At 52.9% G+C, this 24,665-nt stretch overlaps 2 protein-coding genes and 1 long non-coding RNA gene across 13 annotated transcripts in view; 2 read left to right on the forward strand and 1 right to left on the reverse strand.

Annotated features, from left to right (window-relative positions):
• Traf3 (TNF receptor-associated factor 3) overlaps nucleotides 1-13,377 on the forward strand; it is a 100,835-nt gene extending 87,458 nt beyond the window's left edge. For 6 of the 9 annotated variants that reach the window (XM_006515801.3, XM_006515798.3, XM_006515802.3 and 3 more), the window contains 3 exons: nucleotides 1,445-1,585; nucleotides 6,859-7,033; nucleotides 7,711-13,376. In XM_006515801.3, the coding sequence (XP_006515864.1) occupies nucleotides 1,445-1,585; nucleotides 6,859-7,033; nucleotides 7,711-8,282 (888 nt within the window). In that variant the 3' untranslated portion in view covers nucleotides 8,283-13,376. Of the gene's footprint in view, nucleotides 1-1,444; nucleotides 1,586-6,858; nucleotides 7,034-7,710 lie in introns of all 9 variants that reach the window. The other 3 variants (NM_011632.3, NM_001364364.1, NM_001286122.1) reach the window with 1 other exon arrangement.
• Nucleotides 13,378-15,128: 1,751 nt separating this feature from the next.
• On the reverse strand, nucleotides 15,129-19,958 carry Gm51960. Of its 2 annotated transcripts, XR_003950150.1 has the most exons (3): nucleotides 19,000-19,958; nucleotides 18,042-18,247; nucleotides 15,129-17,437 (listed from the first exon to the last, which is right to left on the reverse strand). It is a non-coding gene; the product is annotated as a predicted gene, 51960 (long non-coding RNA). The 2 variants fall into 2 exon arrangements; XR_003950149.1 differs by having other exon boundaries at nucleotides 15,129-18,247.
• On the forward strand, nucleotides 17,318-22,648 carry Amn (amnionless). 2 transcript variants are annotated; one of them, NM_033603.3, is made up of 12 exons: nucleotides 17,318-17,386; nucleotides 17,919-18,037; nucleotides 18,120-18,164; nucleotides 20,365-20,452; nucleotides 20,581-20,798; nucleotides 20,933-21,070; nucleotides 21,176-21,284; nucleotides 21,379-21,461; nucleotides 21,567-21,714; nucleotides 21,794-21,971; nucleotides 22,055-22,148; nucleotides 22,238-22,648. In NM_033603.3, exons 1-12 carry the CDS (start codon nucleotides 17,344-17,346, stop codon nucleotides 22,349-22,351), a joined length of 1,377 nt encoding a protein of 458 aa, NP_291081.2. In that variant the 5' UTR covers nucleotides 17,318-17,343; the 3' UTR covers nucleotides 22,352-22,648. The 2 variants fall into 2 exon arrangements, with proteins under 2 accessions (NP_291081.2, XP_030102865.1); XM_030247005.1 differs by lacking the exons at nucleotides 17,318-17,386; nucleotides 17,919-18,037; nucleotides 18,120-18,164 and adding an exon at nucleotides 20,019-20,190 and having other exon boundaries at nucleotides 22,238-22,481.
• Nucleotides 22,649-24,665: the final 2,017 nt, after the last annotated feature.

Here is a 24,665-nt window from a genome sequence, read left to right on the forward strand (position 1 = left end):
CAGGTAGGTCTACGGATGGAGTTCTAGAACACAAGGCTACACAGAGGGACCTTGTCTCAAAGGCTCTTCCTTTTACTTAGTTTTACCCAGGTGGTGCAGCACATGCCTGTAATTCCAGCCCTAGGGAGGTAGACGGATAGAAGGTCAGAAGTTCAGGGTCATATTTAACTACAGAGCAAGTTCAAGGCCTATGAGACATGCAAGTTTGGTCTGCTCTGTTTGTTTTCTTTCTATTTTATTGGTTTGGTAGGTTTTGGTTGGTTGGTTGGTTGGTTGGTTGGTTGGGTTTTGCTTTTTCCAGACAGGGTTTCTCTCTGTGTAGCACTGGTTGTCCAGAAATTCACTTTGTAGACTTGAATTCAGAGATCCACTCACATCTGCCTCCCAATTAATGGGACTAAAGGTGGCATGTCGTCACATCTGGCTCACTCTACTGAGTTTTTGTATCAGGGTCTCTCTGGGTGTGAGCTCTGTCTGTCTTTGAGTGGGCCCAAGGGTGAGATTACGTGTCTGTGCAACCTCAGTCCAGCCACGCTCCTTGTGTTTGGGGATGTAGCATTACTGGGCAGGGGTCTTGCAGGGTGTGAGATCATATTCATTGGGCCATGATTGGGTTTTAAAGATCTGTCGATAGAGACTGTCTATCTTCATGGAGGTGCATATGTTAGGAAATGGTTTTAAAAGCTAGTTTGTTGAAAGGCCTGAGATGCTTCGCTGTCTCCGTGGTGTGAACATTTCACATCTGTTCTCAGCAGCTCGGTGTGCTGATTACGTTGTTGACAGTTGTCACTGTGCTGACCAGGGGGGTCTCAGGAAGAGTTCTTTAACTGGAACTGTGATGTGGCAGTGGCTCCCGTGCCTCCCAAGTCCCACGGCCCCTACCTCTGCTTCTAGGCTCAGCTGTTGGGTTCCAGTTGTGGGAACAGGCAGTGTCTGTCTTGCTGTGCCTGCCCTGTTCAGTTAGTGATGTCCTTCAGGGACTAGCTTTTTATTGTGATTTCATATCAAATAGAAAGAATAAAACAGAAAATATCAAGTCCATTGTGTTAGAGCAAATGTGACTCTGTAAGGACCGTGTTTCAGATATACCTTCTGTGAGCTGGATAAAATATAAAACTAGTTTTTATTATGTGTCCTGGCCAAAAGTTAGAATCTACACTGCTGTAAGCTTTGTTTACAGTAAGCGCTTTCAAAACCAGCTCCTTGTTCCGACATTCAGTTGCCCCTGCCCCAGACCTCCCTCAGCTGCAGGAGAGCCAGAAATGGCTCACAGGGCTCCCTGCTAGCTCTCCAGAATTCCCCTTTTTGTGTAGAGGGATTTTTCTCCTGGGCTCCTTTTAAGATGCCAGTAGAAAGCTTATATTGTGAAAGTTTAATTACTATCATTATTGTTAATTAACACCAAACCACTTTTTGTTAAATTAATTGAAGGATTTTTCCTCAGGTTTCCCTGCTGCAGAATGAAAGTGTTGAGAAAAACAAGAGCATCCAAAGCCTGCACAACCAGATCTGCAGCTTTGAGATCGAGATTGAGAGGCAGAAGGAGATGCTCCGAAACAACGAGTCCAAGATCCTTCACCTGCAGGTGAGCGGCTGGGCCAGGCCCTCGCTTGCTGTGTGCACCTTCAGGTACAGCCTGGGTCAGCATGGCCCTGCCTGGGAAGCATGGCCTGGGTCAGCATGGCCCTGCCTGGGAAGCTGACCCAGCTCTCACTGGAGCAGGTGAAGCTTAAAGATGCGATGTAAAGATGGTCTGTTCTGGATGAGGTGTTGCTCAGAGGCAGGCATTTCTCTCGTTTGTGCAAGTGCCTAGCTTCCATCCCCTACGTTGCAAAAAAGGAGAGCGAGAGAGAGTAGAATCTGTTTTTATTACTATGCATTGATAAGAGACATTGCTCATAAGGACTTGTGTGCCAAGGACTGGGGTGAAATCAAGCCAGACTGCTCGGTTCTGAGTTTCCCACACACATTCCAACTTTATTTCAGATAATAATCCGGAAATACCCCCAAACAGCAGACGCATAAACCTTTGCAGGGCCGGACAGTTACTTCTGTAACTAAGAGCACTGCTGCTCTTTCAGAGGACAGAGAGAGGTTTGACTCACAGAACCCGCATGGTGTCTGTAACTCCATTTCCAGGGACTCTGGTGCTCTCTCCTGGCCTCCATGGTCACAGCAGGAATGTGGTGCTGAAAGGGTTAAAGGAAGTAGAATTGATACTTTTGTACAGTTTTGTACTTTTGATACTGTTGTGCGTTTTGCTGGCCCAGGAAGTGTTGTTCTTTGTCTTTTTTAGTATTTTCATTCCATTGTGTGGCAAGGTACACATGTGCCACAGTGTACGTATGGGGGTCAGAGGGTGGGGGTCAGAGGGAGTTCTGCAGATCTCTTTAGTTCTCTTTCCAACATGTGAGCTCCAGAGATCAAATACAGGTCTTCCGGCAGTGAGCTTTGTAGCACTTGAACTGACTGAGCCTGAAGGATCGTCTCTTAATAGAATTTTAAAGAACACACACACTAAAAAAAAAAGAAAAGGTGTTAGTCTAGGTTTTGAACCCCCAACCACTCCAAGTGCTGGGATTGAACCCAGGTCCTTGAACAGGCTAAAATACACTTCTGTTTACTTTGTATTTTGAGACAGGGCTGCACTAAGTTGCCTAGACTGGCCATCAACATGTCATAGCCTGGGCTGGCCTTGAACCTGTGATCCCCTTTCCTCAGCCTCTTTAGTAGCTGGCATTATGCTGGGTGGTGGTGGCGCACACCTTATTCCTAGCACTTGGGAGGCAGAGGCAGGCAGATTTCTGAGTTCGAGGACAGCCTGGTCTACAAAGTGAGTTCCAGGGCAGCCAGGGCTACACAGAGAAAACCTGTCTCAAAAAAACAAAAAAACAAAACAAAAAAGTAGCTGACATTACAAAGCCAGGTATGGTGGTGCACGCCTCTAATCCTGGTACTCAGGAGGCAGAGACAGGCGGATCTCTGAGTTCAAGGACAGCCTGGTCTTCAGAGTGAGTTCCAGGACTGCCAAGGCTACACAGAGAAACCCTGTCTTAAAAAATAAGAAAAAAGAGAAGAGGAGAGATTACAGAGCTTTCCCCCAAACCTAGCAAACCATCTTTTCTTTATCAAAAATGGTAGCTGTGGGGTTGGAGAGATGGCTCAGCAGTTGAGAGCATTGGCTGCTCTTCCAGAGGACCAGGGTTCAGTTTTCAGCACCCACATAGCAGTTCACAGTTGTCTTTAACTCCAGTTCCAAGGAAGCCAACACTCATACAGCATATATGTGGGCAAAACACTAATGCACATAAAATAAAAATAAATCATTAGGGGCTGGAGAGATGGCTCAGTGGTTAAGAACACTGACTGCTCTTCCAGAGGTCCTGAATTCAAATTGCAGCAACCACATGGTGGCTCACAACCATCCGTAATGAGATCTGATGCCCTCTTCTGGGGTGTCTGAAGATAGCTACAGTGTACTTACATATAATAAATAAATAAATCTTTTTAAGAAATAAAATAAATCATTAAACTAAAGTATTGCCTGGATGAAGAATCCAAGGCTAACAGGGCAATTTAGTGACACCCTGTCTCAAAACTAAAAGGGCTGAGTATATAGTTCAGTGGTAGTGAGTTTACCTAGCATGCCTAAGGCACTGGGTTCCATCTTGAACACTTTAAGGGATATTGGGGGGTGGGAAGAGGAGAGGAAGGGAGGCAGAGAGACAGACAGAGAGAATATGTGTGTGTGCTGAGAAGTGGCTTAGTGGGTAAAGGTGCTTGTCGATACAGCTGACACCTTAAGTTCAGTCCTCAGAACCCATGGTAGAAGGGGATAACTGACTCCTGTATATGTGCGGTCACACACACACACTGAAAGAGCAAAAAGACAGGTTTTTTGTGTAGTCCTGGCTATTTGAGAGGCTGAGGCGGGAGGACCTCTTGAGTTTGAACAGCGTAGTGTGATCCCCGCCTCAGAGAAGGGGTGGGAAGGGAAGGGAAGCAGCGCCGAGTCCTGAGCTGAGCCACACGTGCTGCTGCCAGTTGCTGAATGACCCAGAGGTTCATGCCATGGGCCTCACTCTGGTGAGCAGCCACAGCCACACTCTCACTGAACAGGCTTGTGCGGCCAGAGCCTAGTGACCTGAAGGTGACAAGGGACAGCAGAGGACAGTCACCAGAGTCCTGAAGTTGTAGTGTATGCAGCTGGTCATCTGAGGCCCTGAGAACAGGCCTGAGTTGGGGTTATTTCTTGTGTGTGAGGCAGTTGCTTCCCAGCTTCTGAAGCTGTAACTGAACCCCACGCTGCACGTAGGCTGCGCATTTATAGACACACTGGTGGCTCAGATCACCAAGTGTCCCAAGCACTCGGTCATTGGCTGGTCACAGAGAAGGCTTGACACAGACCTGTACTCTGCTTTGACACTCTTGTTTATGCAATGAAGGGTCTCTCTGAAAAACAGCACAGTCCCTTGCCAGGATGCTCCCCTAGTTGTGTGGGGAGCCCACTGTGTGGAGCATGTACCTGCACACAGAGTGCATGCCCTGGTCTCTGAGTGGGCTAGCAAACACCAACGCGATGCCCCGTACTAGTTGAGAGAGCTTCACAGCCAGTGCAGTGGCCCTGTCCCCTCCTATGCATGTCACCAGCTGTTGGGGAGGAGCAACTCAGGGCTTCCTCGCTGGCCCTTTAAGCAAACACCACCTCTCATACCATGGCCGTGCTTTTCTTTCTTACCAGTGCCCGTGACAGTTGGCTTTATGGGGGCAGTGCATTCAGGGACACCAAACTGTGGGTCGTTAAAGTCAGTACAATTGGCCCACAGAGAACAGTTCTTATGGAGTCAAATATCCCTCTGGGTATACATTCTTGTTTAAAATAAATAGACGGGGCTGGTGAGATGGCTCAGTGGGTAGGAGCACCCGACTGCTCTTCCGAAGGTCCGGAGTTCAAATCCCAGCAACCACATGGTGGCTCACAACCATCCGTAACAAGATCTGACTCCCTCTTCTGGAGTGTCTGAAGACAGCTACAGTGTACTTACATATAATAAATAAATAAATCTTTCAAAAAAAAAAATAAAATAAAATAAAATAAATAGACATGGGGGTGGAAAGGTGGCTCAGCCATTAAGGCTAGGCTTACAACCAAAAATAAAATAAAGATATCTACATAGCAGGTTTTTTAAAATTGAAGACCTTATCTATGCTATGTCTGTGGGTGGTGTATATGTGCACATGTATATACACATATGTCTGTGGGGGGTGTATATGTGCACATGTATATACACATATGTATGCCCAGAGGGTGGAAGAAGATGTCAAGTGTCCTGGTCTGTCACTCTACCGTATTCCTTTGAGAAAGGGTCTCTCATCAAATGGGAGCTACGCTGGTGGCCAGAAAGCCCTACAAAGCTGGGTAACAAGTAACATACAGCCATCTCCAACCCTTTTCATGATCTCTGAGATTTGTGTTGGCACAGTAAGTAATCTTACGTGCCGAGCCATCTCCTTGCCCCCCACCTCCCAATCCTTCTGAAATATCAGTGTCAGGCTTCTTGAAAAGAACGGGGAGATTCAGGTTAGCCTTGTGCTCTGTGAAGGACTCCAGACCTGCCTCCTTCATTCCTTCCTGGTTGGTCACAGCCAACAAAGATACAGAAACCCAGCATTTCAAATACAGACTTCCAAAAGAAGTGAAGGCGGTAGGCTGTGCCCTGAGCACCCTGTGTGACCAGCGACTTCAGAGCTATTCTACTGCCTCTGCAGCTCTTATAGAGTCTTTGCATGAACGGAAACTTCAGGTGCTTGACTCCATCTCAGGGAGACAGTCAGGCTGGAGCACAGGACTCTCCCCATTACTGTCACGGGAACACACAGCCCTTTAACACCCAACTGGAGCACCAGTCTCTGGTACCATCACAGGTAGGATGGTGTGTTTCTATAAAAAGCTCTTCTGAGTTACTTAGTTAAGACAGTGCAGAACTGGCTCTTGCTGTTGGCAGGCCAGTGTCAGGACATATATCCTGGTGCCCCTGAGTGTAGAACTTACTCTCATGGGCTAGGCCCTCTCTGGCCACTAATACCCAGAGTCTCTGGTAGAGGAAGGATAGAGGGAGCTCTTTGTTTCCCTGGTCCTTGGCACAGTTCTAAGGTCCCCCTCTAGTCACAGGACAGAAACATTCTGTCATGAGCCAGGCAGCAGGACAAGCAGATGGTGCCAGGTCATCATTGTGACTCCCTCATCCTAACCTCTGATTGATAGGGGCCAGAGGTCTTGTGCCCTGAGAATCCTCACTAGTCAGATGAGACTTTGACCTCAGTCCCATTGGCCTTCTATGGTACCCGAGGTGACAGGGAGATGACATCTGCGAGTGTGAGGATATGGTCACAGCCAGGGTTCTGAAAGGAGAGTGTATGACATTGATGTGATGTCTGACTGCAGTTATGTGACAAACAGGCAGTTTGGCCATCCCAGAAATGGCTTAAGTTGGGGAAGCCGTTTAAGAGCTATGGGCAGGGAAATGACTACTCTGGGCCATGTGCACACTGTGGTGTTGGGTGTCGTCCCCTTTCATCTGATCCATCCAGCCCTTCTCCTGGTGACTTGAAACACAAATGCAGGCTGGAAGGGGTGTCACACTGCCGGGACTCTTACGTGAAACAGGTCTCCATCTGGCTGTTAACAGCTTCACTCTGTTCTACAGAAGTTCCTATCCCCAGAGACTCCCAGGAGGCGGGTGGGTCTCAGCCAGTGGGTACCGCACGGGGATGACAGCTCCAGCTTGCATTTGGGGTGACAGCACAGCGTGCTCAGAGTCTGACTGGCTTTTATCCTTAACCCCTTTGGTCTGGAAGCGGGTAATCGACAGCCAAGCAGAGAAACTGAAAGAACTGGACAAGGAGATCCGTCCCTTCCGGCAGAACTGGGAGGAAGCGGACAGCATGAAGAGCAGTGTGGAGTCCCTCCAGAACCGAGTGACTGAGCTGGAGAGCGTAGACAAAAGTGCGGGGCAGGCGGCTCGCAACACAGGTGAGCGGGCCTGTGGTCGGGCAGCTGCTCCCAGGCACAGGTGGTGCATGCTGGGAGGCCTCTAGTAGGGGCAGTTTTCACTTAGATTTGTCCTTCTGCATGAGGCCCAGCTTGGCTAGACTACAGGTGACCCGCAGGACATGAGGATGTCAAGGTGTATTGGTCAGGGTACCACTGACACACCCTGAGAGCCTGGAGACAGGAGCAGACCAGGCAGGGGAAATAGGCAGCCTAGTGTTGCCCAAGTATTTCTGGCATTGCGAGCAGATGCGTACCTGTGGCTTTGAGCCTGAATGAGCAGTGATGGTTTGTTTTCATGGGAGGATTAGGGAGTAGGGGTGGATTAAACAGATGGAAGTGTGTGCTTAGGATAGAAGAGGAGACAGCGTGGATTCAGAGCCTTTGTCCCTGAGGAGGCCAGGACTATAGGGCAGGAAACACAGCAAGTAGGTAGTCAGACTCTGACAGCTGTGGCCTGGCGATTGGTACCTTGTGACGACCAGAGAAGAGGGGAGGAAAGATTCAACACAGATGCCCCACGCCGTGCCTGCTTTGCATATGCCCACCCTCTGCACTCACAGTGGTGTCTGTGGACTGGTGTTCCAGACACCGGTGCAGGTGTGCTCCGACGTTTTCATGTCTCGTTTGTTTGCCAAATGTTTTCTTGCCTATGACAGGCTTGCTGGAGTCCCAGCTGAGCCGGCATGACCAGATGTTGAGTGTTCATGACATCCGCTTGGCCGACATGGACCTGCGGTTCCAGGTCCTCGAGACCGCCAGCTACAACGGGGTGCTGATCTGGAAGATCCGTGACTACAAGCGCCGGAAGCAGGAGGCCGTCATGGGGAAGACCCTGTCTCTCTACAGCCAGCCTTTCTACACAGGTTATTTTGGCTATAAGATGTGTGCCAGGGTCTACCTGAATGGGGACGGAATGGGGAAAGGGACACACTTGTCGCTGTTTTTTGTCATTATGCGTGGAGAATATGATGCTCTGTTGCCATGGCCGTTCAAGCAGAAAGTGACACTTATGCTGATGGATCAGGGGTCCTCTCGCCGTCATCTGGGAGATGCGTTCAAGCCTGACCCCAACAGCAGCAGCTTCAAGAAACCCACCGGAGAGATGAATATCGCCTCTGGCTGCCCAGTCTTTGTCGCCCAAACTGTTCTAGAGAACGGGACGTATATTAAAGATGATACAATCTTTATTAAGGTCATAGTGGATACCTCGGATCTGCCTGACCCCTGACAAGAAAGCAGGGCGGTGGATTCAGCAGAAGGTAACTCCTCTGGGGGGGTGAGCTAGTGTCTTCACGGAGGTCCTCGCCCTCAGAAAGGACCTTGTGGGACAGAGGAAGCAGCCGGAGGAGGAGAAGGAGGTCGAGTGGCTGGCAGGAGAGCCACATGTGAAAACAGACCCCAACGGATTTTCTAATAGACTAGCCACACCCACTCTGAAGGATTATTTATCCATCAACAAGATAAATACTGCTGTCAGAGAAGGTTTTCATTTTCATTTTAAAAGATCTAGTTAATTAAGGTGGGAACATATATGCTAAAAAGAAACATGATTTTTCTTCCTTAACTTAAACACCAAAAAGAGAACACATGTGGGGGTAGCTGGATGTGTCAGCATGTTAACCTACGAGGAGAACTTATGAAATCATAACACAATCCCCATATACTCATCCTAAAATTCAAGAGTGCAATCTTGTTTCAAATATAGTATATTGTCTATTTTTAAGGCCTCATCTGGTCTCTGTTTTAATAATTTGTTTGTCAGAAGACCCTGAGTAGGCAGAAGGTCTCTAAATTCAGAAGTCATTTTTAATTTAAAGTTCTACAAATAATTGTTACTGCAAACATTTTGTTTTAAAACGTTGATAGACTGATATTTCTTGGAAGAAAATGTAAAATATCAAACACTGGTTATCACTTGTGATAGGAAAGAGAATATTGAACCTGCTGTTATTTCTCGTTAGAAATGTAACCCTTCGATATCTGTCGTAGTTAGTGACACTACTTCACAATGACTATGAGAGGGACAATGCTCATGGATGCTGTGCATCATTTCAGACTTAACAATTGTTTTCACCCTAAAATAGGGCATTAGTTGAACTTTGGAGTTCTAAACAAAATCCTATAGGTTTTTACAATTCTGCCCCATGTTTAGACAAGCTCTGTTGCTGACAGCACCAGCCTTGGTCTCCAGTGTCGGTGTCCGGGGATAGGCAGGTGACCCGTGCCGCAGGCAGGAGGCCCCAGCGAGCATCCCATCCTGTCATACTGCTGCATCCGGCTAGCGCGCTCCGAAAGCAACATCCGTGCTCAGAGATGGTGGCATACGGTACTTGTGCCTTAGATGTGACATGCTGCTTCTTGTCCCTGGGTTTGCGTTCACCATGGTTCTAGAAAGTGTCAGTTTAACCAGATCTCTCTCCACCACCAGAACTTTGTCTCTGCCAGGGCCCTCAGGCAACTCTGAACCTGCCTGGGGATGCCAGGCCTCCATTGGCAGCTCTTGAAGCCTCTGCTGCTAAATATTCACAGATTCCAACCGTAGGCCCCTAAGAGCAGCTCAGTCCCACTCCAAGGGAGGGAGGTGTGAGCAGAAGCCACACCCTTCCAGGTCTCTGCAAGGGCCCTGAAATCCCCACAGCATGAAGGAGAAGTGCCCTAGTCCCAAGCGTTCCCGAGACCACTGGTCTGGGGCCTGCCCGGGCTGGCAGCAGCAACCCTGGCCTCCCTGTGAGGAGGGCAGCCAGCTGATGCCCAGCCTGTGAGTGCAGAGGCCCGCCCTCTCAGCTCACTGTTCCCACTGTGATGAGAAGCCTGGAGCCCTGCCCCGGTGCCCCTTTTGCTATGCACCACACTTCACGGTGCTCTACACTGATGGGTGCTACACGCGACAGGTGCTTCTTAGGCAAAACCAATGTGTGCAAACCACCACATCTGTGCCACTTGCCCAAAAGGCGCGCCCACAATTGGCCAGCTGGGCCTGCGCTTCAGACTGCCTGCCTCTGGGCTCTCCCCATGGTCGCACGGGGACAGCTGGGTTGGTGCCCGGTAGCCCACCTTGTCTCTGGTGCTGCCATCTGTCCTGGGTGTGCCTTCGCCCCAGTGCCTGCTGGAAGTGCCCTCCTCTCGCACACCTGTCCCCGTGCTTCCATGAGCGACCTCTTGGTTTCGAGCACTCACCCTGCCCTTCCATGGCTGAAGCGTTTGGTTTGTCCTCTGCTCCCCGCTTCTCTCCATTATGCTGGGATTGCTTTGGGGTAAGTCAGCAACCTTGGTTCTGCCCACAAGGAAAGACCGCAGAGCTCAAGTTCTTTCAAAGGTGCCCTCCTCTTCCTCTAGGCCTGTCACCAGGGTTCCTCCCCCAAAGACCTGGAGTTGGGGGGAACACCCAGCAGTCCTTGGCTGGCTTCAGGAAGCTTTTCTGTGGCCAGATGTCAGCAACGGGGCCATCCCTGTAGCTCCCCCCTTCAGAGAAATCAGTGCAGTATCAACAGGTGTAGGCCAGCAGCATCGTGTCTGACAAAAAGCATGTCTGTCCTTAGTTTCAGACCCTTGTATGAGGGTGACCCTGACATGTCCTCGGGCCCGTCCTCCCTTTTAGTGAGACTTGGTCAAGGCTCCTTCCTATGCGAGGTGGCCCTCCTGGCTTCCCCCGTGCCTGTAGGGTGTGTGTAAAGTAAGTGACTGCTCCCCTGGGATGAGGGCCCTGAACAATGTCACAGCTTCCTGTAGTGTGTTGTGTCTATTGCATTTCTCGGTAACTGTAGAATAGTGGGCAAGCTTGCCCCTCTGTGCCCTGTCTCAGTGTGTGAAGGGCATCTCCTGGGAGGTGTGGAGCAGGCTGCGTCCTGCCTGGGTGTGCCTTGCTCTGCTCCATCTCAGCATTCCTTGGTGCTCACCACCCGGGGGTGTGGGGCATTGTTGGGCTGTGGTCTCAGCATAGCTGTGGCTACCAGTCCTAGCAGCTAGCCCTCACCATATCACAGGGTCCTGGCCATGAGAAGTATGGGGTGTCATGCGGCGTGTGTACCTGGCTGTGCAAAAGTGTCAAGTGCTCATCTTTTAAGAGGCCGGTAGTTGCATGGCCTCTGTGGGGAAATTGGATACAACTCCTGCTTGCCGGGGTGGTGTTTGTACCTGCTCACAGCTGACCCTGGGAAGATGGCAGCCACTAACTAGCAGTGTGTCCTGAGGCCCAGCCTGCAGTTTTTTGTGAATAGCTGAAAGCTTGTGTCAGTAACAACCCAGGGCCTTCCACCTTCGTTGGTCAGGGAGAAGAAGGTAGCCTGGGGTGCCCTGGCCGAGCCTCCTTCACCTCTTGGGGATAGACAGAGCCAGCGGAGGCCACACATGTAGGCCGCGTGTGAGAGGGATGGGTGAGACTGTGAATGAGTGTAACACACTGAGTGTGAGCTGGGCTCACACAGGAGAGCAGAGCCCATGCCCAGCATTCCAGGAAGCAAAGGGCTGTGAGAGGGTCCGCATCCTCTTCCTTTCTAAAGTAGCCTGTGCACAGATGGCGCCATGTCCCTAAGACAGCACAACAGTCAGACAGCACAGCCATGAGCTGAGGGAGGTGTCTGCTTACAGCCACCGTCCGCCTCCTTTCTTTCTCTGCTCTTTTCCCGTTTATTCCAAGGACTGGGCAGCCTCCAGCAGGGCCTTCAGACCCACCCCCACCAGATCCCTTTGAAATATGTGGTCAGCCTCATGAGAACCTAGCTGTCAGCCCCCTGTGGATAGCTAGCCACCTTCCCATCCCTCCTTAGTCAGCCCCTGTCCCACCAGGAGTTGGGACCTCATGCCTGCTATCTTGGGCCTGACATTAACTGAACAGTATACATAGCAGTCACCCACGGCAGACCTGGCAACCAGTGGACAGCATCCAGCAAAGATGAGGATGTCTGGGCACGCCAAGTAACGGGGTCCTAGGTGGACCACTCCTGCCGGCCCAAGAGGAGACCAGGGGGAGTGCCAGGGTCAGCAGCATGGCCCTTGCTGCCCCTCCCCCTGTGCACTGCCATGCATTGCAGGGACTTTTGTACCTGGCCAAGGCATTTCCCCCGACAGGTGACAGGGTTGGTCAGTCCTCACTCTCCCATACATCCCTCTGCTTGGGAGCATCAGTGAATAGAGAAGGGCTTGATGGTGCTTAGGGGACTATTTTTTTACTTTCAATCCAGAAGAGCTAGTGTGGGCTTCATGCCATCATGTCCTGAGTGTGTGTGACAAATGAGGGTCTGACTCTCGAATCTCCTCAGACCAAGACTCTATCTTCTATTTGCACACCCATAGCAGCTGTTTTCTCCAAGCTCAAATGTGCCCACGGGGGTCTGATCAGGTGAGGTGATCATTGGCAAGTGACCCAGCCGTTGCCAGCTCTCCCACCCCGGCTGCTGCTGCTAGCCACGAGGACTGTGGCGTCCAGGAGCCCATCCCCCAACCTGGACCTATCCTAGCCTGTTGTCTGCTTGGGCACCATTACTAGGTAGGCAGGCAAGGCAGTGACCCACACCAAAGCCAGCCCTACAGCTGAGCATGCCCCAGCACCCAAGCAGCGGGTATGATCCAATTCCCTAACCGCACCACGTCTGGAGTCTGTCCTGTGAGCTCACTGTGGAAAGGAGGTTACAAGCCCAGGTCACTGTGCCACTCCATAGTCAGTGGCGACCAGCGTGCACCCCTAATCCCCTTAGTCACTTAAGAAAACCTTCAAAGGCAAATAAATGACCTAATTGGAAAACACAAAAGCCGGCCTTCCTCCCAAGGATTCCCTAAGAATCTGTGGGCGCTCTGACTGAGTAGGTTGGGGTCAGTGCAGACAGCTGCAGACTGTTCTAAAGTTCCGTTCTTATCTCTGATGGCACACCTCTCGTGTTCAGTTCTATTACCCAAAAAACAAAGACCAAAGAAGGCCAATCTCTCATTTGACCGTATTTTTAATCTGCCTGTTTTGACACATGCCGTCTGTAGTAACCGCTCGCTGTGAGGCCCCATCTTGACAGTCCAAGTGATCGTGACCAGTGATTAGCGTCCCGTGTTCTAATGCTCTTCTAAGAAACTGAGACAGTGTGAATTATTGCTCAGCAATAATCATGTCACCAGGAGTTAGCAGCACGCCTCATCTCCTGATAGCATTATGATGTTTCGTGTTTTGTTTACCGTGTGTTACATGTAAGGTTTCATTTGGTATTTATTTGTGTTTTGAGGTCTTGCGATGTTTCTGTTCTGCTGCTAATAATAAAGTTTGTAAGACTGTAGAATGCAGAATTTTGTAATGCTCAAGTGTCTATTAGAGGAAAATAAAGCTGATTCAAGAGTCCGGCTCTCTGGCTGTGGTCTGTTCCTGCAGGTGGGCCTCCTCCAGCCGTTCTCACAAGTGCCTGGGTGACAGCCACCTGGGGACACCATTCTGAGATACCAGAAGGTTTTGAGCAAGGCCTCTTGCTCCTGTCACCCCAGGTCTTGTCTGTAGCCCACCAGAATATGTGGCTTGGTCCAGGGTGAAGAACTGAACACAGAGGGGAACCAGGCCCACAAGTACCAGAGCTGGATACAAATGCATGCTGTGCCCTGCCAGGGAGCCTGAGTTCTGAAAGGTTTGTCTTAGATTGGGAGCGTGAGGCTTGGAGGGGAAGGCAGGCCCTGGGCTGTCTGGCTCCACTGCACTCTGTCCTGTGGATGGTTGCTGCCTCCAGCCCCCTGCTGCTCTGCAGGATGCTAACGGTACTAGAACCACAAATGGGAGCATTGGAGACCGGGAAGTCTGCTGTTCCCCTTTCTAGGAAATGGACGGTAGAATGATATAATCCAACACAGCTCATTTTTAAAAACCCCTGGAGAATTCAGAGCTGAGCAAGAGGGCCACCTTCCAGGTCCTGCCCAGACCCTGTCACAGTGACTTCTCCCCTAAGCACTGAGGGCCACCTTCAGCAGAACCCTGAGCCCACAGCTGAAGATGAATGGGAGATACCTGTGAGCCTGGCCCAGGGCCATGGATAGTGGAACCCAGGGAACTCTAGAAACTGACAGGGCGTGACCTCTGGAGTAGGGATATCACAAGCGTGCAGACACACCCATACCTATAAGGGTTTCAGTCCGGGGCCAGATAGCATCTGTTCCCAAGGTCCCAGGTCGGGTGAATCCTCTGGTAGCCTTGGACCTCTGGACCCTGCACTTCCACCCTGTGGTGCTTCAGTTCATGGGGTGGCAGGCACTGCAGACCCCCTGAGGTGGAGCATACCAGGCACTGAGCTCCAAAAGCCTCCACCTGGGTGCCCCCTAGCTGTGGAATTTGGGGCTCAGCCACAGCTGTCCCACCCACACTGTGGGTGACCAGATAACAGGACCTGCCCTGGAGCTGCTGCTCACTGGGATACCACTAGCCATGCAGCCAGCCCTTGTCCCTGCAGGGGCCCCACCCATGGAGGAACAAAGAGTATTCAAGCCTGGAGTCTGGAAGCCTGGCCTCCAGCTGTGGCATCCCCTGACCTATGGCCTTCCGGTCTCAAGGCAGAGGGACAGGAGGTGACAACTAGCCATGAGAGAAAAGGACAGGCTGCTGGCTTCCCATCCTGAGGCTAGTGATTTATTGACTGACATCTCTCAGCCCAGGGCTTCCGGGGGCCTCTACCTGCCCACTATCCTCTCCCACTGCCCAAAATGGAGAAGGCAGCTGTCTCGCCTACACAGGAAGGGGTAACAGACTCTGGCACCCACTCTGCAGTCGAAAGAATGAACCGGGGCTGAGAGGGTTAGCAGCTGCTCCCTGCATTTGAACCTCAAAGTGTTACTAGCTCCCAACCTATCCAATTCACACTCTCCTGCACACCCCACCTCAGAATTTATATCCAACTCAGCCCCAGGAACAATGTGCCTGCCCCCTTTTAGCTCCTCCCCAACTTCCTGTGCCATCCATGCCCCTGCCTCAGTGCCTTGGTGGGCTTTTTCATTCAGCAGATATCCTTGTCTACCTGCCCCTTGCCTACCCTCCCCACAGCACTACGGGGCTGTCATCCAGGGTTCCCACAACCCCAAGAGGTAGGACATGAACTGTAATGGCCAAGAACAAAATAAATGGGCTATAGCATTCTTTATGCAGTTTGAATGAACCAGTGGAAAACCTCCTGGTGACTGTTTCAGTGGCCTAGTGAGGGATATGGCTTCCCTGGCACAAGAAGGTTGCCCATGTACAGATAAGTTGACTCAAGATGCCAGTCAAGCCAAAACTGAGCAACTGCCAAGCCCCTGGCTCCATCCTTACCCAAGGAGTACGCCTGTACTACTAGTTACTCCATAGGGTCTGCATTTCTTCTACTTCCTGTGAAGGTCCTGACCACAAGTGTGTGCCCACGTGTGTCGGGCTCATATTCATCCCCAAGGGCTTTCTCTAGACACCCTGCCTGCTCCTGGTCCCGGCCACGGCAGCTGTAAACTCTTCCTTCTGCTGTTGTTCCAAGCTGTTTCTTATGGGAAGCCTCTTTGCCCAGGTACTCTGACTGACTGCCCTTCCCATGTGACCACCATGGGGACACCCACCTAGCACTTGTGTCCCATGGGTCAAACTGGCTCAACAGTGAAAGCCAGAGCCCAGTCTGTGACAGTGCTTCCTCTTCAGGAATAAAACAACAGACAAGAAGAATGTGACCTCCAAGAGTCTCCTTTGTGCCTGACCTAGCTGGAGGCCAAGAGCAAACTTCCCTCAACACTTAATTCCTGCCTCTGTACAATCCCTCCAACTCTGCCTCCCATCACCCGCACATCCGTCCACCATTCACAAGTGTACCATCACCAGACAGACGTCACAGCATCCATCCATCCGTTACCACAAACTTGACCCCAAGGTGATTCCTCTAACACCCCTACTGTGGCAAAACACCTGGCAAAGGTGGCCTCAGGAAAGAAAAGTGTGTTTGGGCTTACAGTTGGAGGAGACGGCAGGGAGGGCATGAGGCGGCTGGTCATACTGGTATGTCATACACATCGCGCTGTGGTATGGCTCAGGAAGCAGAGAGGAAGACTTTCCACAGTCAGTGCAGGTCTGGCCCGATCAGTGTCTGGAGAGACCTTCACAGCCACAGCCAGAGGTGTGTCTGGGGTGAACCTGCTAAGCTGGCTGTGAAGTCACACCATGCAACCCACCAACCAAACCTCATCTGCCCACAGTTCACCCACACTCCTCCCTGGTATCTTCTTCAGGCATCCATTTTTGCCCCACAGGGACATGTGACTGGGCGGGGCTGGATGACAAGAGACAACTCCCGAGTGACATGTTGACCTCTGGGCTGGGAAGCTTCTTGCCTGGGGTAGCCTCTCATTACCCCGTTTGCCCGATCTCCATCCTCTTTCCGGCCCTGCCAAGGGACCCGCCTCATCTACTGTCTGTTTCCACTCATCCCACATAAAATCTGTTACCTCTCCTCGACCTTCCTGTTACCTCAGCCAACACTCCTTGCAGATGGACCCCACCAGCATCTTCACCCCACTTTCCCAGCATCCTCAGTCTGCCATCCACCAGACATCCCTTCCGGTCCACTCTTCCCCCCCACACACACAACCTAGTCATGTCTACAGCTGCCATCACTCCCACCCAGCCACCACCCACTGTCCCCTACCCACTCATCCACAGCTATCAGTGAGCCACCCTCTACCATTAGCCCAGTCACTCTCCAGCCACTGTCATCCCCATTGCTATCAGGAATTTAACATCCAACACCAGGTGCCACTGTCAATGATGTACTCACAGAAGCCCTCCTCAAGCCACTGCCACCACCGTTTGGTGACTGGCCCACCCGTCATTTCTCTCACTGGTGATTCTCCATTCATCGTGCACCCTGCCTGTCACCTCTAACCTGCCTTCATGGCCAGCCTACCCAGGCACGTCACTCTCTGCCTTAGCTCTCTTTGTTCTCTTCCAGGACCTTCACGCGCCTTTGACATCCCTTCCGGTCTGTTCTGCAACCCACACAATCCCTGCAGAGCACACACCCAGGCTAAGACTTCAGGCCTGGAGAAGATGGGCAAAGATGGCTGAGTTCCAGGGTTCTTGGCCACCTCCACACCGTGTCACCGGGAAAGTCAGGACGACACCCTCTTATTGGGTACCCAGGGTCCTGGGTCCTAAAGGGCAGATGCTAAAGCCGCTGAGAAGATTCCTCCAAGGGCCCTCAGGAGACAGCTGGGCGATCCCAAGGTAAATGTGTAACATCTGGGCGCCCCCTGTCCCTCAGCCCCGCCCGGTCACGTGGGGCCCTCGGAGCGAAGTCCGCATCTGTGAGAGCCTCGGCGGAGAGATGGGTGCTCTGGGCCGGGTCCTGCTGTGGCTGCAGCTCTGTGGTAGGCCCCGTGTCCCCCTGGGTCTGGACCTTGATTGAGGCTGAGGTTTCTCTAGGAAGGGTCGCGATCGCAGGAGAGGTTGGGATATGGAGGTGGCGTTGGCAGCCTGCCTCAATTTCCCGGTCCTCTGGCGTGGGTTGGTAAAGTTTCCAAAGCCCAGGAAGTGGAGAAACCGCAGCCTATTCCCGTGGACCTCCCAGCCCCTGGCGCCTCCTCTGTGCACAATCGGGACAGGGTCGCCAACTCCGGGCTCTGGGACCCCTCTCTGCCCCAGTGAGCTTCCCGCCAGAGCTCTTTCCTAAGGGCCGATTCCCCTCCGACCCCCCCCCCCCCGGGCAGTCAGAGTGCTGTGAATAGAGACGACGTTCCGAGGGAGGAGAAGGGCATGTTTGCGCGGGTTCTGTAGATCAGCTAAGAGTGCGCCTGAGAACGCCGCGGTGGGGCCTGACCGCCTTGCGCTGTGTGCACCTCTGCCGCGCCTCTTTGGAAAGTCGCCTTCCCAGAAGGCGACACTCAGCCTTCCTTTCTTTAGCAATGACTCGGGCCGCCTACAAACTTTGGGTCCCCAATACCTCCTTCGATACTGCCTCCAACTGGAACCAGAACCGGACCCCGTGCGCGGGAGATGCGGTTCAGTTCCCGGCGGACAAGGTACCTTGGTGGGGGGTTGAGGGGATGAACTGGAGGTGGGGAGGTCGGTCAGCCTCGCGCCTAACGCCACCTCTTGCTGCAGATGGTGTCGGTCCTGGTACGAGACAGTCACGCCATCTCGGATATGGTAAGGCTCGGGGCTGTGGCCTCAGCGGGCATGGCTGGCCCTGGGTCGTGCGCCGCCATGGAGCCTCTGGGTAGAGACAATCTCTGGGAAAGGACATCAGAGAGTACGTGGGGTCTCCCAGTCCAGCTCCACTGTCCCCTCCCCCACAGTATCTAAGTGCAGGGTGGGCTCTGGGAAACGTGCCTGCCCTTCCCTTCCTGGAGGCCATGTTAACAAGCTACCAGTGGCCCAGCTAGCCGGAGGGTGAGGAGCAAGAGGTTAAACAGCCCCTGCCTCCCCTCATGCTAAGGCTATGTGCTTTATAAATAAAGGCTGATGGTCCCGAGACCCTAGTTCAGACCCTGTGGTTGGAGCTAAGAATGAACTCTCTCTCTCTCTTCCTTTCTTCCTTAATTCCTTTTCTTTTGGTTTTTCTAGACTGTGTTTCTCTGTGTAGCTCTGGCTGTCCTGAAACTCACTCCGTAGACCAGGCTGGCCTCGAACTCAGAAATCCGCCTGCCTCTGCCTCCCAAGTGCTGGGATTAAAGGCGTGCGCCACCACGCCTGGCTCTTCCTTTTGCTAATTTCCTAACGGGATGACATGGGAGTTCCACCTTCTGTTCCAATTCTCCAAAAAAAGACTAGCATCCTCCAAGCAACTTGTGCACGCAGAACCACTAGAGGCCAGAAGGGGGCGCCAGATCACAGCCGGTTGTGAGCCACCATGTGGACCGGGAGCCTGCATTCTTTGTAAGAGCAGTCTTGAACCTTAACCAGTGGGCCATGGCTCCAGCCATTTATTGTCTGTTCATATCTTGGAAGCTGGGATAGTCTCTGTCTTTGATATCAAGCATACCTGCATGTGTGGATTAGGTTCTGCTTGCTGGCGCTTCCGCTGAAGTCTGCTTTCCCAAGCTCAGGTCTGGAAAGCTCTCCCCATTGTTTCATGTCTCTGCCTCAGCCTCCCTCAGACAGTAATTTGGTACTTGGATGTCCACCCTTCCCCTGGACTCCTCTGCCGTCTTCTGTGGAGCCTGGATGTGGCCACCTGTCACTGAACACCCACAGCTAGACCAGGCCTGGTGTTTATCTACTAGTGCTAGGTCCCTAGTGGGGTAGCTTTCTACAATCTCGTCTTATTTCCTCTTCCGTTCTGTTCGTTTATTGTGATGCTAGGGACAGAACCCAGGGTCTCACAAATGCTAGGTAGGTAGGTGTTCCATCCCCGAGTTCTACCCCAGCCCTGTTCTTTATAAGAATACATTCCATTCACATGGTGTGTGTGTGTGTGTGTGTGTGTGTGTGTGTGTGTGTGTGTGAGAGAGAGAGAGAGAGAGAGAGAGAGAGAGAGCGCCCATCCTGAGGTGCCACTGTGCTTACAATACATCATGTCTGTTCCCACCCGTGGGTGGAGTCCCTTGGCGTGGGTGTACCTGGCCTATGTCATCTCCTCTGTCTAGGGTGAGCCTTTGGACAGGTCTGAAGCTCTAGCAAGGCCAAGTGGGGACAAGAGCCTGGGCTGTGGGTGATGACTGGTACCTGATGGCCCTGTGAGGAGCAGCTCCCGTGGCCCCGTCTCCCTAAGCTCTGGGACAAAGATGGAGGGATGAGGTCCCGAGGCTTGGGGAACCAGGAAATAGTGTCGGATCAGTCTTTCCCTTCCGCACAGCACAGTCCTAGCTCAGAACTGGATTTGAACGGTGAGATGATCCCGTAGTGGAGCCTCGAAACTAGCTAAAATCACTCTTAGATGTCCTTCCTTCTCCTGCGTCCCTCTCTCTGAAACTGAAGCCGCTTCCCCAGTGGCAAATGGATATATTTTAAAGTCTGGCTTCTAAGACCCGGGAGACCTTGTCTTATACTTTCTCCAAGTGATGGGTGCTGGCAATGTCACCTCCCGCCCCAAGTGCTCCATGGATTCCCAGGCTCTCAGCTGTGCCCTGCTCCTTAGCGTCAGATGTGATCCTCCAAGTCGCCTCTACAGCTCAGTTGGGGGTCCTTTCGCCCTGGCTCATGTGCCCGGTGTGCCTTCTCTTTTCTTTCCCTGGTGAGACCTAGCTGGGTTTCCTGTTAGCCTCAGCCACGTTAAGGTTCCCGGGCCCTGACTTCACTTAGCTCCCCACCAAGGTCGCAGCTTGGGTTTTCCCTTGTGCCCTGGAGGTGTTAGTTGGTCGAAGTGCGTGCCCGGACCATGCGCCACCTCACCCTGCGCTTTCCACAGCTCCTGCCTCTGGACGGGGAGTTGGTCCTGGCCTCGGGAGCTGCACTCAGCGCTGCAGGAGGCGACTCGGACCCAGCTTGTAACCCTGGTGAGAAAGATGGGCATGGCTCGGAACCCCGCTCTCGGGGCGTGGTTAGAGGGGCGGGGCTTATAGAATGCGGGGCGCGGGAGCACTAGGCGGAGCAGGTCTCAGTGGGTTGGTGCGCGGTGACACAGGCGCCCCGTTGCTCTTCCGCAATCCCGATCGCTTCTCCTGGCTTGACCCGCACCTCTGGAGCTCCGGGACTCAGGCGCCCGGGCTCTTCTCCGTGGACGCCGAGCGCGTGCCCTGCAGCTACGACGACGTCCTCTTCCCGCGCGATGGATCTTTCCGCGTGGCGCTTGGCCCAGGCCCCAACCCGGTGCACGTTCGCAGCGTCTCGGCAGTGGGCCAGGTGAGCAGGCACGGGAGGGCTGGGGTCCCATCCCCTGTGCGCGTCCCCGCGGCACCCTGCAGCTGCGCGCGTGGGCCCGCGCACTCAGACTCTCTCCTCGCTCTCCTGGCCGCTGGTGATGCCACCACCCGCAGACGTTCTCGCGCGACGAGGACCTGACTGCTTTCCTGGCGTCCCGCGAGGGCCGCCTGCGCTTCCACGGGTCGGGCGCGCTGAGAGTGGGGTCCCAAGCTTGCACCGACGCGTCGGGCTGCGTCTGTGGCAACGCCGAGGTGAGTGAGTCTTGACCGGGCACAGCGCGAGGGCCGGCCCCGGCCACGCTGAGGCGCGTGGCTGCCGCTGCGCTTTCCTGCGTTCACCTCCGTGCCCCCACCCAGATGCTGCCGTGGATCTGCGCGTCTCTGCTGCAGCCCTTGGGCGGCCGCTGTCCCCAGGCCGCCTGCCAGGACCCCCTACTGCCTCAAGGACAATGCTGTGACCTCTGCGGTGAGCGTCCCCCTCCCGCCGCCCTGGAACGCGCTTCCGGTGGGCTTCCCTCTCCTGCTGGGGTCCGTGACGTTAACCTGTCCTCCTGTCCCAGGAGCTATCGTGTCGTTGACCCACGACCCCACATTTGACCTGGAGCGGTACCGAGCGCGGCTGCTGGACCTCTTCCTGAAGCAGGTAAGGAAGCCACACGCCGGGGGCCGGCTGCTGGCAGCTGAGCCCCGACTCTACCGTCCCGCTTGGTCGGATGACAGAGTCCGGACCAACCCCCTCCCTCCGCAGCCCCAGTACCAGGGCCTGCAGGTGGCTGTGTCCAAGGTGCTGCGCGACGCCCACACCGAGATCCAGGTGGTGCTGGTGGAGACCGAGCACGCGACCGGCGCGGCGGGGCAGCTGGGCCACGCGCTCCTCCAGGACGCGGTGGCACAAGGTGAGTCCGCCCCTCCGCGCCCTCCCTCCCCTCACTGACCCCGGGGTTCCCGGGCCCCGCTGAGTCCGTCTCCTTGCAGGCAGCGTGCTCGGTATCGTGTCGGCGACCCTGCGGCAGTCCGGCAAGCCTATGACGGCAGACTCAGAGCTGAATCAGAGCTCGTCCGGTGCCGGGCTGGCGGGCGGCGTGGCGGCCTTGGTGCTGCTGGCTCTGCTGGGGACCGTGCTCCTTCTGCTGCACCGCAGCGGAAGGCTCAGGTATGCTGGCCCCTCCTGAAGGCAGGCTCCCAGAGAGGCCAGCCGGGCTGCCCCAGGGGTTCACCTGCGCCCACTTCCTGCAGGTGGAGAAGGCATGAAGACGCTGAGCCCGTATCGGCTGGGCTGCCGCTGGGTTTCCGAAATCCGATTTTCGACGCGATTGTCTTCAAGCAGCAGGTGAGACTGTGGGAAGAAGCTTGGGGGAGAGGGCGCTCCCGGGGACTGGTACTTGGGATCGTGAGCCCTCTGACCTTGTGACTCCACAGCCTTCGGTCGAGCTACCTGACTCAGCTCAGAAGGTGGACATCTTGGACATTGATACCAAGTTCGGCTGCTTCGTTAACCCACTCTTTGCTGGGGAGGCAGAGGCAGAGGCCTGACCTGCTAGAAGGGTACTAGGCTTCTAACCTGTGGACTGTTCACCCCCTCGGAGACCGTGACTTCTCTCCTGGTGGCAAGGACAGACTTACCTTGCCCAATAAAGAGTTGCTTGTTTGTTTTTTAACTTGATAGCCTGGTCCTACTTGTAACCTTGCTTTACTTGAGCGATGGAGATCTGAACTCTGGTCCTCAGACCCACGCCGCAAGTGCTGTTACCATTCGGGCGCAGTGTTTTGTTTTGAGGTGAGCGTCTCACCATGTACTCTAGGAAGGCATTAAACTTTTGGGCTCAGATATCTCTCTGTCTCAGCCTCCAGGATTAGCTGGGGCTTTACATATGACTCCCTGACTCAGCAGCTTCAAATGGCCGTTGATGCTGGGGTGGACCTGTCCCGGTTGTTGACCTGGCTAGGTTTGGTGACCTTTAAGCAGTGTCAGCTCACTGCCAGGTTCAGTCTCCCTGGAATCGAGCCCCGCCTCCTGTCAGAACATTCCAGTTGGCATCTGCTATCTCTGGTTATAGGGGCTAGCCGCAGGGACAGGAACTTGACCCCTCTGGTCATCTCAGTGTGTCCAGCTTTAGCTTAGTGTTCAGAAACAGCAGCTCCAGTTCTTAGTAATGTTGTGGGGGGAAAAGTTGGATCAGTGTTAGGCGTGGTGGTGCATACCTATAATTCCACTGCTAGCGATGGAGGCAGGGGGATCAGGAGTTTGAGGACAGCCTAGCCTACAGTGCAAGCCTCTCAATAACTTGCCTTGCAGGTGGGAGGAGCAGTTTGAGTTGCAGATCGCACATAAAAACCCCAGGCATGGAGAACCAGTGTGTATCTCAGCCCCGGGGGCAGGAGGCTGCCAGTCCAGTCTCTGTGAGCTGCAGAGGAAGGTCTTCTGCCCCACATGCCCACATGCACACGTGCACCTGTGTATTCCTGAACACACATACATGCATGCACACACCCCTCAAAAAAAGGACGAAAGGAAATTAGATTGGCAACTCGACTCATGCAAGGATTTAAGATGGATTCTAGTCTAGAGGTAGAAAGAAAAAAACCTTAACAACCACAGAGGCTGGAGAGATGGCTCACAGGTTGAGGGCACCTGTGAGTGCTGCCCTGGCAGAGGCTCAGGCTTTGGTTCCCAGCACCTACATGGCAGCTCACAGTCAACTATAACTACTTTTCCAGGGGATCTGGGTTCCTCAGGCACAGCACACAAGGAGTGCACATACGTACATGCAGGCAAAACACTCAACACATAAAAACCAGTCTTTTTTAAAAAAGTGAGAGAGCTAGAGAGTTGGCTCAGCAGTTAAAAGCACTTCCAGAGGCCCAGAAACCACATGGTAGCTCACAACCATCTTTAATGAGATGGTATGCTCTCTTCTGGTGTGTCTGAAGACAGCTACAGTGTACTTACATATAAATAAATAAATCTTTGCCAGGCAGTGGTGGCACATGCCTTTAATACCAGCACTTGGGAGGCAGAGGCAGGTGGATTTCTGAGTTCGAGGCCAGCCTGGTCTACAGAGTGAGTTCCAGGACAGCCAGGGCTACACAGAGAAACCCTGGGGGAGGGGGGAGAAAAAGAAAAGGAAAAAAAAGAAAGAAAAGGAAAGAAAAGAAAACTTGGGCTGGAGAGATGGCTCAGTGGTTAAGAGCACTGACTACTCTTCCAGCGGTCCTGAGTTCAAATCCCAGCAACCACATGGTGGCTCACAACCATCTGTAATGGGATCTGATGCCCTCTTCTGGTGTGTGTCTGAAGACAGCTACAGTGTACTCATATACATAAAATAATTATTTTTAAAAAATGAAGGGGGCTGGAGAGATGGCTCAGCGATTAAGAGCACTGACTGCTCTTCCAAGGGTCCCGGAGTTCAAATCCCAGCAACCACATGGTGGCTCACAACCATCTGCAATGAGATCTGATGCCCTCTTCTGGTGTGTCTGAAGTGTACTCATATATAATAATAAATAAATCTTTAAAAAAAAAACAAAAAAAACCCAAACAAACAAAAAAACAAAACAAAACAAAAAGGGGGGGCTGGTGAGATGGCTCCGTGGGTAAGAGCACCCGACTGCTCTTCCGAAGGTCCAGAGTTCAAATCCCAGCAACCACATGGTGGCTCACAACCATCTGTAACGAGATCTAGCGCCCTCTTCTGGAGTGACTGAAGACAGCTACAGTGTACTTAGATATAATAAATAAATAAATCTTTAAAAAAAAAATGAAAACTACAACCTCACAAATCCGTAGTATAGTTTTAGAACACATCTTTTCTCTCTAGAATCATGTTGACTTTCATGACACCTG

Source organism: Mus musculus, chromosome 12 (assembly GCF_000001635.26).
Source record: "Mus musculus strain C57BL/6J chromosome 12, GRCm38.p6 C57BL/6J".
NCBI lineage: Eukaryota > Metazoa > Chordata > Mammalia > Rodentia > Muridae > Mus > Mus musculus.